At 56.3% G+C, this 13,144-nt stretch overlaps 1 protein-coding gene across 1 annotated transcript; it reads left to right on the forward strand.

The window, feature by feature from the left end:
- Positions 1-1,868: 1,868 nt before the first annotated feature.
- On the forward strand, positions 1,869-11,032 carry TLE5 (TLE family member 5, transcriptional modulator). Its single transcript, XM_047777579.1, has 7 exons — positions 1,869-2,039; positions 3,149-3,246; positions 5,588-5,651; positions 6,983-7,027; positions 7,716-7,778; positions 9,762-9,836; positions 9,920-11,032. Exons 1-7 carry the CDS (start codon positions 2,013-2,015, stop codon positions 10,139-10,141), a joined length of 594 nt encoding a protein of 197 aa, XP_047633535.1. The 5' UTR covers positions 1,869-2,012; the 3' UTR covers positions 10,142-11,032.
- The last annotated feature ends 2,112 nt before the right edge of the window (positions 11,033-13,144 follow it).

Consider the following 13,144-nt stretch of genomic DNA (forward strand, 5'->3'; position numbering starts at 1 on the left):
GTTTTCCTCATTGTGAATTTTTGGACATGAATTTTTATTGTTAAAAATATTGTGTTGGAGTTCCCATTGTGGCACAGCGGAAACAAGTCTGACTAGTATCCACAAGGATTTGGGTTCAACCCCTGGCACTGCTCAGTGGGACAGAGATCTGGCATTGCCATGAGTTGTAGTATAGGTAGCAGATGCAGCTCAGATCCTCTGTTGCTGTGTCTGTGGTGTAGGCCAGCAGCTGCAGCTCCGATTCGACCCCTAACCTGTGAACCTCCATATGCCGTGGGTGCAACCCTAAAAAGAAAAAATATATATACATATGTATAGTGTTAAAGTATTGTTTTATCTTGATGGGTTTGGGGGGTGGGAGGGGCTTAAATTTTGCTTATTCATTTCAACCTTGTCCTGGACCCTCATCTTCCTGGAAAAGGTGACCACAGTCCTAAGTCTCCATTTTACAAATGGGAAAACCCAAGGCTGGAAGAATTTAAATTCATCCAGGAGGCAAAGGTGCATAGTGGATGATGATGATGGTGACAATTAAGAGCCTATGTATTTAGCACTTGCTGGAACTTAATGTGCCTTATTTCTGGTTTCTTGGAGGCCTGCTCTCCACAGGAAAGGGAGAGAGATCCTATCAAAGTCCCCATCAGTCCTGTTTCTCCTCTGCCCACCGTCTCACAGGGCTCCCATCCCACTCCGAGCAAGCCCAAATCTTCCCTGAGCCCACAAGGCCCTGCACCATCTGTCCCACCTCATCACCAGCTACAGAATTTGCAGGCCCCAATGCAAAACAAGACCATTCAAAAATTATTAGGAATTTCCAGACCAACACAGCAGATCATCCACCCAAGCAGAGGCCCTTCTGGAAGCCGGGCCTCTGTGCAAATTCCAGAAGCTGCTAGCCCTGCCTCTCTGCTCCCTTTTCCTCTCAAGCACCCCACCCCCACCTGTGCCAGGCACAGTGCTGCCTCAGTACCTTTGCACTGGCTGTTTCTGCCTCCTAAAATAAGCGACCAACCCCATAGCCTACTGGCTCCCTCTCTCGTCTTCAGATCCGCTTAGCAGCCAAAGAGGTCCATCTGAGTTCCCTCTGTTTAAAATCAAATCTTCCCGGCCCTCCCTCCTGCTTTCTTTTCTCTATAGCTGTTACCACCATCTGACCTGCCAGGGACCTGGCTCTTTGGCTGGTCTCTCTGTCTTCTGTCTTCTCCACCAGGGTAGGGACTCTGTACCCCCTCCCACCCCGCACACAGTAGGCGCTCCATTAATGTGAGTCAAGGTATGGCTCCCAGGAGGTCGGCGGTATGATCCCCGCCTTTCTACGGAGGAGGAAACCGAGGCTCAGAGAAAAGCCAGTGAGCCAAGGTTACAGAGCATGTCCCTGACACGCGTCCGGGTCGCGCCATGACAGCGCCGGCGGTTTCGATGGGGGCAGCCGGGCCCCAAGCTTTGACCGATGGGGAAACCGAGGCCCTGGCTGTTGCCGAGGCCACCCGGCCGGGAGGGGCCGCGGCGGGGCGGGGGCGCGCGGGCCCAAGGTCACCGCGCCGGCCGGCCCGGGGGAGGCGGATGGGTGGGGATCCGCGGGCCTCCCCGGGCGCGCGCCCCCCCCTCGGCGGCGCGCACGGGGCCCGGGAAGCAGCAGCGGCGGCGGCGGCGGCGGCGGCGGCGACAGCAGCAGGTGGAGCCGGAGCCTCCGCGCAGCCGAGGCCGCGGCCACTGCCGGCGTCGCCGCCATTAGACAATAGGAGCGGCGGCCGGGCGTGCGGGGAGGCGGGCGGCGGGGAGGGGCGGGGAGGGGCGCCGGGCGCGCAGGAAGCGGGGCCCGGGGCGCGCCGGGGCCGGGCGCGCGGGGAGGGGGCGCAGGAAGCGGGCGAGGCCGGGCGCGGGAGGCGGCGGCGGCGGCCCCGGGAGCTGCCGATCGGCTCCGGGACAAAGGCGCGGCCGCCCGGCGCCCCGAGCAGCCCGAGTCGGGGCGCACAGCCGGGGCGCAACCTGCGCCCCCCGCCGCGACTGACATGATGTTTCCACAAAGCAGGCATTCGGTAAGCGGGGCCCGTCGGCCCGGCGCCCCCCCCACCCCGTCCGGGCCCGACACCCCCGGTTCCCAGCCCAGCCGCCCCCCCCAGCTCCGGGCCCTGCGTCCCCCTACGTCCTGGCCCGGTATCCCCAGTTCCCAGCCGGGGCTATTCCCTCCCCCAGGTTCGGGCCCTGCGTCCCTCCAGGTCGGGGCCCCGTACCCTCCCATATCCGAACCCAGCGCCCCCTCTGGGTCCAAGCCCTGCGACCCCCTTCCAGGTCCCTGCCAGGCCAACCCCCCGCCTCCAGCTCGGCACCTCCCCCCAACTCCTGGGCCCAGTCCCCTCCAGCTCTGGGCCCAGAGCTACTCCCCCCCCCCCCACCGCCGCCAGCTCCGTGTCCCCCTCCCAGCTTCCGGAACCAGAGCCCCCCCAGGTCCCCTTCTGCCCCCAGCTCAGAGCACGCCCCAGACCCTGGACCCTGCGCACCCCCACCCCAAGCCAGGCTGGGCCTCGCTGGCCTTGGCCTGGGGCCTGGGGCGGCCCGGGAGCCCCACTAGGCACCTCTAACGCTGGGGCTGCTTTTGGGGCCTGGGAGTGGGGGAGAGTCAAGGCGCACCCCTCCCGGAAGAGCGCGCGGCCTGGAGGAAGGGTGCTAGGAATCTGGGGTGGGCCCCCGCACCCCCGGAAGATTTCGGGCGCTGAGAGCCCCCTCTCCCAAGGGGACTTTGCCGGGAAGCCTGCCCCCGCCCCCCAGCTTTGGGGAGGGGGACTCACTAGGACGCGTTCTCCCCCCTCCCTGAGGCAGTTGGGGCGCTCAGACGTGCAACCCCTCCCAGCGCTGTGGAGGCGCGGTAGAGGGCGCACCCTACCCCCCACCAAGGGCGGCCCTTCAAATGCACCCCCACAGCCTGGGGGTGGCGGGGGACGAGCGGCTCCGGGAGCACCCACCCTCCTTAGCTTCTCGGGGAGAGGCGGGGGCAGGAAGCGAGGGCGGGGGCCGAGCCAGGGGCTGTAAACACAGCCAGGGAAGTGGGGCAGGGTGGGGGGGGGGGGACGCTGCAGCTGCGCAGGCCGCTGCCTGGTGGAGGGGGGGCGCCCTCCTGGTCCTGACCCGGGCCGCCCCCTCCCCACAGGGCTCGTCACACCTACCCCAGCAACTCAAATTCACCACCTCGGACTCCTGCGACCGCATCAAAGATGAGTTTCAGCTCCTGCAGGCTCAGTACCACAGGTGAGCTGAGGGCTGGTGGTCCCTGCCCTGGGTGAAGGTGGAGCCCCCTGCTCAGAAGGCAAGACTGAGGCCTGGAGCTGAAGTTGTGGTCCCTGCTATACACACAGAATGGGGGGAAAAAAATCGGTATTGAGTGTCTCATGTGGCAGACCCGGTCTCCAACACTTACGGATATTAAATTCATTTAGTCTTTAGGACAGTCCCATTTCATAGAGGAGAAAACTGAGGCACAAGAATTTAAATAATTTGCCCAAAGACTCAGCCGGCTGGTTTCCAAGCCCCTCTCCCCTCCCCCACCCCACCCCAGACTGCGTTGGATAAAAGACCTCCCAAGAGCTGGAGTTGGGGGCTGGATCTTCCATCGCCCCACCCACCCCTCAAAAGAAAGTCTATAGCTTGTTATCTCTTTGCCTAGTTTTGGAGAAAAGGTTCCTGGCACCCAGCAGCAAGGTGATGCTCCCTCCAGAATTTAATCTAACATTTCTAAAGGGCTTGCCATGTGCCAGATCTAAGAAAAAGGAACTATTATTATCTTAATTTTACATTTAGGGAAACTTAAGCCCAGAGGTGATAGGGGTTTCCTGGGGTTGCCCAGCAGGGAAGTGGCAAAATGAGATTGTCACACTCAGTTTCTGGGTTTAAGACTGCAAAGTCTCAAGCCTTAGCTCCGGAGGGGGTCTTTGCTTGAGAATCAGAAGGGGGTCCATGGCCACAGATACCAGTGGGGTCTTGGGCTTTCTCTGGACCTCAGTTTGGTCACACAAAAGTGTTCTATGAAGGATCCTGAGTTTTCTCCAAGAAGAGATAGGAATAGTGAGATCTGTTTTTCCTTTGGGGGTGTTCCTATCCTCCCCATTTGCCAAATACTGAACATACATCCTTTTGTTGAATCTTCCCTGCTTTTTGATCATATGCCCATTTCAAAGTGAGGAAACTGAGGCAAGGTGGTTGAAGGGCAGGCCTGGGAGCTTTGTTCTGGTCCTGTGATGTGGAGGGTTTAGGAGCTTTGCTTGTCAGGCCTGGCCTTTCTGAGCCTCTCCTGGGGTCCTACCCTCCCTACCTGGCCCTTGCTCTCCTCTGATCCAATCTGGCCGGCCGATCTGACTCCAGAGACTGAGGGTCAGGTTGCTGCCTCATGCTGTGTGACCTCAGGTAGGCCAGGCCCCCTCTCTGAGCTTTGGAGTCATGATCCGCTGGGCCTGGGCTTCCTGCTATACAGCGAGGAGTCCTACTGTGTTGGGGACTGCTACAGTATCTGCCGGTCCCTCAGGAAGGGCCAGAAATGCAGTTTGGAATGAAACTGCCTTTTTTTTTTTTTTTTTTTAAACAGTGGCAGCAACTGTACATTTTTAAAGAAAATTAGAGAAGCCAGCCTTGGCTTACCTCTAAACTGGGGTGTAAAAGTCCCAGCCAGTCTGGCAGTGAAACTCCAGTCTCTTGGAGTGACCATGAGATTAACTAAGCATCTATTGGGTACTTACTGGATGCTAGCATTAAGAGCATTTCTGGTCTTAATTCATTTTACCATCCTACCCTGGGAGGTTGGTACTCAACAGATTCAGAGACCGAGGCCCAGAGAGGTAGAAGGGTTTGCCCAGAGTCACACAGCATCAATGAACCAGTCTGTCTGGCTTGAATTTGAGCTCTCAGCTTTCAACCTGTCACCCTCATGGCGGGGGCGGCCTTTGAGAAATGCCCTAAGCTCATCTTTGCTGGAGGAGTCTGAGAGAGGACAGTGGTCACCATCTCTATTACCTGATGGTGGAAATTTACACACACACACCCAGGGAAATCAGGGCCCACAAGACAGGCTGGGCACCTTTGGTGGTTCCTTGGTAAATCCAGTCCTGAGCCCTGCCAGTCAGCTCCGGCCTTCACAGCCTCTGGGCAGGATCTATTTATTCCTCCCTTGCCTTGCTGGAGAGTTTGCCCCAGTAGTTGAGACCGTGGCTTCTGAAGCCAGCTTCTGGGCTGTGTGACCTTGAGCCCGTTCACTCAGCCTCTCTGGGCTTCCACTGCGTCATCTGCAAAAGGAGAGTGACATTAATAGCCTCGACCTCGTCAGGTTTCAGGATAAGTAAAAGTTTCTCTGAATCCCTGTCTGACCTACAGTCAGGGCTTTTGCTCTGACTTTTGTTATTTTTCTTATTATTTTCATGGCTTTCTTATTAATTTCATTATTTTCTCCAGCTCTCAAAGGTTGGTTTCATCATCCCCATGTTTTAGTTAGGACACTTGAGGCTCCCCCTGCCCCATCTTCATAGAGGAGGAAGTGTCTGTCCCCCTGCACAATGGGGGGAAACTCAGCCCAGCCCCCTCCCCTCCCCTTGTTCTTCTTCAGTCTGAAACTCGAATGTGACAAGCTGGCCAGCGAGAAGTCAGAGATGCAGCGTCATTATGTGATGGTAAGCCAGCCCCAGGGGCCAGCAGGCAGGGATGGGGGACCCCAGAGCCCCCTCTGGCACCAGCAGCTGCTGCCCGAACCCTGGCCACCTCCTCAGGGATGTGCGAGGAGTCAGGGTCTGCTCTCCATTCAGCCAGCCCTTGGGCCGGGCTCAGTCCGTCTTGCTGGCCTGGCTGTCGGCCCAGGCAGTGGCCGAGGTGCCAAACCACCGGGTTGCAGCCTGGGCCTGCCAGGTCCCCCGGCTGTCCTTGGCAGCCGTGGAGGCAGTGGCTGTGAAAGCCAGGAACTGACGTGGGGGAGCAGCCGGATCCCTCCCCGCCCCCGTGGTCCTGGCTCCCAGGTTTAACCCCTCCTCACCCAGGCTTGGCTGGCCCCAGGACTCCTGGAGGCCCCCCTCTCCAGGGAGGAGGCTGACACTCTTGCATGGGGTGGGGGGCGACATTCGAGACCCTGCCCCCTTGCACACCTCCAAAATCACTTGCTCAGCTTCATACCCACCAGGCGGCAATTTCTGCATCCAAAACTCCTGCCTTGGTCCAGCCAAGAGCCCACTTCTCCTAGGCTGTAGGGGAGGCAGAGCCACACATTGAACCTCTGATCTGGCCTCAGAGGGACAGGGCTGGGGCAGAGAGAGGGACTGGGGGACTCCAGAGGGAGGTGCTTCTAGTTTGAGCAGCTGCATGGAGAATGGGGCATTGCAGCTGGGGTCTTGAAGAATGAGTAAGAGCTTGCTGGGTAGAGAAGGGGAGACCACACAAAGGCCTGGGAACAAACTTGACTCCCCTCCCCCTCCCCAGGGTGATGGGGAGCCATGGGATGGTTTAGAGCAGGGGAGGGGCCAGGGTCAGATATGGGGCGTGAGGAGGGGGGCTGCTGGCCCCAGAGGCAGACCCAGCAGGATTTGTTTATGCTCAGATTATTTATACCCAGGAAAGCAAACTTCCCTGGAGTCAGGGCCACCCGCAGACAAGACACATAAAGATAAAAGATTAGGAGCCTTGGAATGTGTATGAGTTGGAGAGGCCCCCCCCATCGTTATTCCAGGAACATGGGCACCCAAGCCACTGCTGGGGCCCTGATGCTTCCTGAGGCTTCCCCAGCAGAGCCCCCACCATGCACCTGGGCCCTGTTCCTGGTGTGGGTGTCTCTCCCCTTCCATTCCCTCCCACCTGCTTCTCCATCTCTCTCACCTGCCCTCCCCTCTGGCTGTCTCTTGATTTCTTCCCTCTCTGCCTCTTTGTCTTTCCGTCGCTCCCTCCATCCTTTGTCTCTCGAGCCCCCCTATCCTTCACCCGCCCCCATTTCTCTCTCTCTCTCTCTCCCCCCACGCAGTACTACGAAATGTCCTACGGCTTGAACATCGAGATGCACAAGCAGGTACTTCCCCCTTTCCTCCGCCCCACGCCCCACTTGGGCACCCCTAGGCAGGTAGGAGCCCGCCCTTGGCTGAGCACCAAGTCTGCCCTGGTATCCTGTTACCACCAAAGCCCCTGTTCTGTTCTTTCTCTGGCCTTCCTGGGAGGTTAATCTCCGGGAGGGGGAGGGGCAGAGACTTTCCTGGGACCTGCCACCCCCTCCCCATTGTCTCCCCTTGTGAAGGGGCTTGGGAGGGATGTGGGGGCGGTGGATGGGGGTGGGGATGTGGAGGTGTGTGACATGTGCCAACATGCCCTGGGGCCCCCAGATTGCCCCTCGCCCTCTGGCCTTGCTCTTGCCACCTGTGCCCTGGCGAGGCCAATATCAGGTATGCTGTGAAATGACGATGCCAGCTGCCCCCTGCCACTTGCTCCCTCCCTCTCATGGAGCACTCACTACCTACTAAGAGCTGAGCATCATCTTTCCACTGCCACCGAGACCCTGGATTCCCTCCGACCTGTGCTCTTAGCTACAGGGCAGAGATCCAGCCTTGGATGCCACCTTTAAAGGTGCCTGTGAGCCTGAAGAGTTGATCCACCGTGGGCCGAGCTGGCCTTCTCTCAGATTAGACAGAATCCCCGGGCCTCCTAGGGCTGGTCTGCACCTGCCCCAGCTGCCCGCCCAGGACTGAAGCGTCTGTGTGTTCCAGGCTGAGATCGTCAAGAGGCTGAATGGGATATGTGCCCAGGTCCTGCCCTACCTTTCCCAAGAGGTGAGTGGAGCCCCCAGGGCTGCAGGGAGGAGAAGGTAGATGGACCTTGAACTTTCCTCAGGCCCTCCCCACTGCAGCCAGCCATCAGGCAGGCGGCAGCGAGCTGGGTGCCCCAGGGCACATGCCTTCCTACTCTGGACCTCCCAGCCACTAGCCAGCCTGTGCAGAAGAATCCCCAAGCTGGGAGTTGTCATTGTGGCTCAGCGATGATGAACCCAGCTAGTACCCATGAGGACTCGGGTTCGATTCCTGGCCTCACTCAGTGGGTTAAGGATCTGACGTTGCCGTGAGCTGTGGTGTGGGTCGCAGACATGGCTTGGATCCCAAGTTGCAGTGGCTGTGGCTGTGATGTAGGCTGGCAGGTGCAGCTCCGATTCGACCCCTAGCTTGGGAATTTCCATATGTCGCAGATGTGGCCCTAAAAGATTAAAAAAAAAAAGAAGAAGAAGAATCCCCAGGCTGGAGAAACTCCAGGGGTGCAGGGTACTGAAGGGAGGGGCCTCACCCCCTGTGGAATTCCCAGCCCCAGTGAGTCATTTCACATAAAAAATGTCAGCTATGCCACCAAAGACTGCACCAAGAATCTCGTTTCCTTGTTTTGCTTCCGCCTTTCACCCTCCTGAGATTCATCTGCATCTGTGGGGCCTTCCTGGCCCAGGAGAAGGGCATGTGTGCATGAGGAGGCTCTCAGGACATGTATGCAGACATACAAACACACAGATAGGCATAGATGCAACACACAGCACACAGACAGAGATGCAACACAGATGTAGAGGTGCACATATGTGCAGACAGACAGATGCAGAGACACAAGCCGCTATACAGATGCACATGCACAAATACACCCAAAGGAACCAGGTATCCAGCTCTTCCACTCCTGCTTGTTGGGTTCTAAGACTCTTAATGTGAAGCCCACTCCACACACACACACACACACACACACCCCTGAGTCAAATAAGGCCCATCTGTTCTCTGCCAGCTTTACTGTTGATAATTCCTTTTCTCTTTAATCCTTGCTCATATCTTGGGGTCCTTCAAGTAATGCCTAGGGATGATGCCGGGAGGATACCATGAAAGCTCCGAGAAGGGGGTTCTTGGGAAACCAGACTCGTGGTTTCCTTTCATGACAGTGGCTTCCTGGTAGCCAAGGCAAAAAAGGAGCTTGGCAGATTCTACCATCCAATGGCAAGAGAGACAGACTTTCAGGGAGGGCTGGCAGGGAGAGGTGGGGGAGGGGATTGCCCTGAATCTAGACTCATACCCCAGCCCCACCAGAATTCACTGGGCCTTCCCAGATGTGGAAGAAGAGGAGCTCAGGTTAGCAGTCCTGGTCTGAGCTCTTAGGACAAGAACTTCCCTGTGCAGTTGGCCAGGTTGTACACTGCACTTTTACTTCTTTGTGCATGGCATTGGACGGGCCGTGGTCCAGGGTTTGTCAGACTCACCAAAGACTTTTTCTTAAGATTCTAGCACGGAGTTCCTGTCTTGGCGCAGTGGTTAACGAATCTGACTAGGAACCATGAGGTTGCGGGTTCGATCCCTGGCCTTGCTCAGTGGGTTAAGGATCTGGCATTGCCATGAGCTGTGGTGTAGGTTGCAGACGCGGCTCGGACCCTGCGTTGCTGTGGCTCTGGCACAGGCTGGTGGCTACAGCTCCGATTAGACTCCTAGCCTGGGAACCTCCATATGCCACGGGAGCGGCCCAAGAAATGGCAAAAAGACCAAAAAAAAAAAAAAAGATTCTAGTACCCAGCCCTTTAGGTTGTCTGTGTAGCTCCATCTAGCCATTTTCCAGATGAAGAGACTGAGACTTGGTTAAAGGAATCAACCAGAGGGAATAGGTTTTCTGGTGGGGTGGGAAGCCACGGAGAGGGAGGGCTCTAACAGCCCAGGTGGGAGTGGGGCTTCTTCTGGGCTTTGTGCCACAAACCCCAAGGAGATGGGGCAAATGAGCTGACTCCTCCCCACCCTACCCCCTTCCAGCACCAGCAGCAGGTCTTGGGAGCCATCGAGAGGGCTAAGCAGGTCACTGCACCTGAGCTGAACTCCATCATCCGAGTATGTCTGGGGTCTTGGGGGTGGGGTGGGGGGTTGACCTTTGGGCCTGAGGTGGCTAACTCTCCACTTCCTCTGCCCTGCAGCAGCAGCTCCAAGCCCACCAGCTGTCCCAGCTGCAGGCTCTGGCCCTGCCTCTGACCCCACTGCCTGTGGGGCTGCAGCCCCCTTCGCTGCCAGCGGTTAGCGCAGGCACCGGTCTCCTCTCGCTGTCGGCACTGGGCTCCCAGGCCCACCTCTCCAAGGAAGACAAGAATGGGCATGATGGTGACACCCACCAGGAGGACGACGGCGAGAAGTCGGATTAGTGGGGAGCTGGGATGGGGTGGGTGGGTGGGAACAAAGGGAGACAGACACAGAGAGAGAGGAATGTTCAGCGCAAGACACAGTATAGCTCGGGTTATTGGCTAAACTCTGGTAGTATTTATGGTAGCCGCCTGCTGGGGCCCTCGCCCTGCTTGTGTGCCACCCCCTGGCTTTGCTCCTACACCCAGCTCCCAGCTTCCCTCCTCCCCTGCAGCCTGAATGGGTGCATACCTGCTCATACCACAGATGAGGCAAGCTGAGGCCTGGAGGCGCCTGCGGGAGGCCAGGTCAGAGGGAGCAAAACCTCAAGAGGTCCAACACCCCCTGCACTTCCCCGATTCTTCGCACATGTGTAACTGACAGTCTGCCCACTGGGCCCTTCCAGGCACACCTGGCCTCCCACCCTGGCACTGCATGCAAACACAATGCTAGCTGCCCCTCCCCGCCCTGGGCGCCCCAGTCTCCCCCTCCCACCCACTCACCCTCTGCTAGTTCCCAACACCCACTTGGGCCTCTCCCCTTGCCCACAAAAGAAAGAGGGGCCAGGAGAAGCCACCTTAGCCCGGACAGCAGGGTGGGGCGGGCAACCCAGATTTCCCTTTCTCCCCTTCCCGAATAAAGATGAGGGTACTCAAGTTGTCTTGGTTTTTATTTTTATTTTTTTTCCTTTTTCCAGTATACTAGCTTGTCTTTTTAAAAAAGGGATATTAAAAAAAAAAGACATAAAAATGTTGAAAAAAAAAAAGCAACACCCACACCTGTGTCTGTATATAGCCTTTTTAGACTGTCAGCTTTTGTTGTGTTCAGTCGTTTGATCTCTACGAAGAGAAGTGAAAATGCTGTATCGAGGGTGGGCTTAGCTGTGCCTTTCAAATAAAGATGTGAGAAGGTTGGTTGCCGTGTTCCTGCTTCTGTGTTGCGGGCTGCTCCGAGGTGCCCCCCTTCCCAGGGTAGGAGAGGGCTCCCTTCAAGTCTGATCCCTCCTGCTCTGTTCTAAGATGGATATCTAGAGTCCTACCTGAATCCTATTTGTAAATGTAGTCTTACTCCTGAACTTGATTCCTTGCCCAGAGAGGGGCAGCGAGAGGCCCTAGGTCACACAGCATGGCCTAGGTGCTTGAGGTCTAGCTAGCTGTTTTATCAGGCCAAGGGGCTTGGAAAAGCTAAGGGGTTGCTGAGCCCCAGACCAGAGGGCTCCTAAACACATCCTTTACTCTTGGAGACGAAAGATGTTGAGACTGAACTGGCCGCGCGTGCGCGTGCACTCATACACACACACACACCACCTTTATTCCATATCAAAGACCACAGACCCCCAGCTGGACCTCAAACCTCCCAAGGATCACTTGGAGCCCACCCTCATTCCCTGCATCCAAGCTAGACCACTCCAGGGAAGCCAGAAGGAAGAGAGATGCCCCTGGCATTTGAGTAGAGAACTTCAGGCTGCTCACCAAAGATGTGGGGCTGGTGCAGGGGGAGGGTGGGGGCAGTCATCTTGACTTTGTAAGACCTTTGCAAAGTCAGCATGGCATAGAAATCCCACATTCGTGGAACCGGGAGCACAGAGAAGTCCAAGGAATTATCACATGCCTGCCCATTCCAGTGGGTTCTCCTGGGGATCAAGGGCACAGGGAGGGAGAAAGGGAGGGGCAATGATGGACTGCTGGCCTCAGGGAAAAGGTCTCTTATCCCTAAGAAGAGAACGATGAGGTGGAGAGGGGCCAGAGGGACTCTCCTGCTGGGTCCCACCCCTCCCCCACCGCAGCTAAAGCACCTCCAAACATGTGAGTGTGTTGGGATCACTCCCTGCTTGTTTTGAAATGCAGAACTCATCTCTGCCACCTGTGTAAATCGTTACATTGCCCTCAGATCTCTCTTTGGCACCAGACAATTCCCCCTGGATTTGGATGCTGAATCCGTCCCACAGAAATGCCACAAGGGTGTTTAGAGCAGCTGTAGTTACTCATCATGGCCCCAAACTGGAAACTACCAGCTCTCCACCAGGAGCACAATGGGTATGCTGTGACCTTAGGCATCCCTGTGGAATATTATGCAGTCAGGAAAAAACCAGCAACCACCGCACTCAACACAATGCATCTTCTTACACACAAAACGATAAACAAAAGAAGCCAGGTACAAAAGAGCTTATGCTATGTAATTCCATTTATATAACAAGAAAACAGGCCCATGTAACCTATAGTATCACCTTTGAGGAAGGGGCAAAGGGGGCTTCTAAAGATCATGGGGTCTGATTACATGAGTGTATTCACTCTGTGAATTCATTGAATTGTTCACTTGTAATCTATGCACTCTTCTGCGTGTTTTATTTCATAATTTAAAAAAATTATTTAAAGAATAGATTATCTTGGAGTTCCCTGGCAGCCTGGTGGTTATGGAGTCAGCATTGTCACTGCCGTGGATTGGGTCAATCCCTGTCTTAGGAACTTTTGCCTGCCGTGAGGGTGGCCACAAATAGGTAAGAATGGATTATCTTTGGCTTCTGTGGCCCTTGGAATAAATTCTAGTCCCACGAGACCCTGAGGTCCTGTCCTGCTACCCACCCCTCTAATAATTCTTCCTCAGCAGGTTTAGCTAGGTTGAAACATCTTGCTGTTTCTTGCCTAGAGGCCTTTGCACATGCTGTTCCTTCTGCCCAGAACAGTGTTCTCTTTTCCCCCCCTCTCCGTAGTTCTAATCCCCTAAGGCTCCCAGAAGTCACTTTTCTGAAGGTCACACCCCAACCCTCCCCCCGCCCCTACCAAAGCAAAGTTCTGTGACAACATCCTTCCCAGGGGGTCCTGCACATATTTCTAGTGGGAAGGGAACAGAGGCACTTATTAAATGCTGCATAATGAATGGTTCCAGGCATGGGTGTCCAGTGTGGGTTTATTTTTATTTTTTTCTTTTTAGGGCCACACCTACAGCATATGGAAGTTCCCTGGCTAGGAGTCGAATCAGAGCTGCAGCTGCTGGACCATCACAGCAACGCCAGATCCAAACCACAG

This window comes from Phacochoerus africanus, chromosome 4 (genome assembly GCF_016906955.1).
Source record: "Phacochoerus africanus isolate WHEZ1 chromosome 4, ROS_Pafr_v1, whole genome shotgun sequence".
Classification (NCBI taxonomy): Eukaryota; Metazoa; Chordata; class Mammalia; order Artiodactyla; family Suidae; genus Phacochoerus; species Phacochoerus africanus.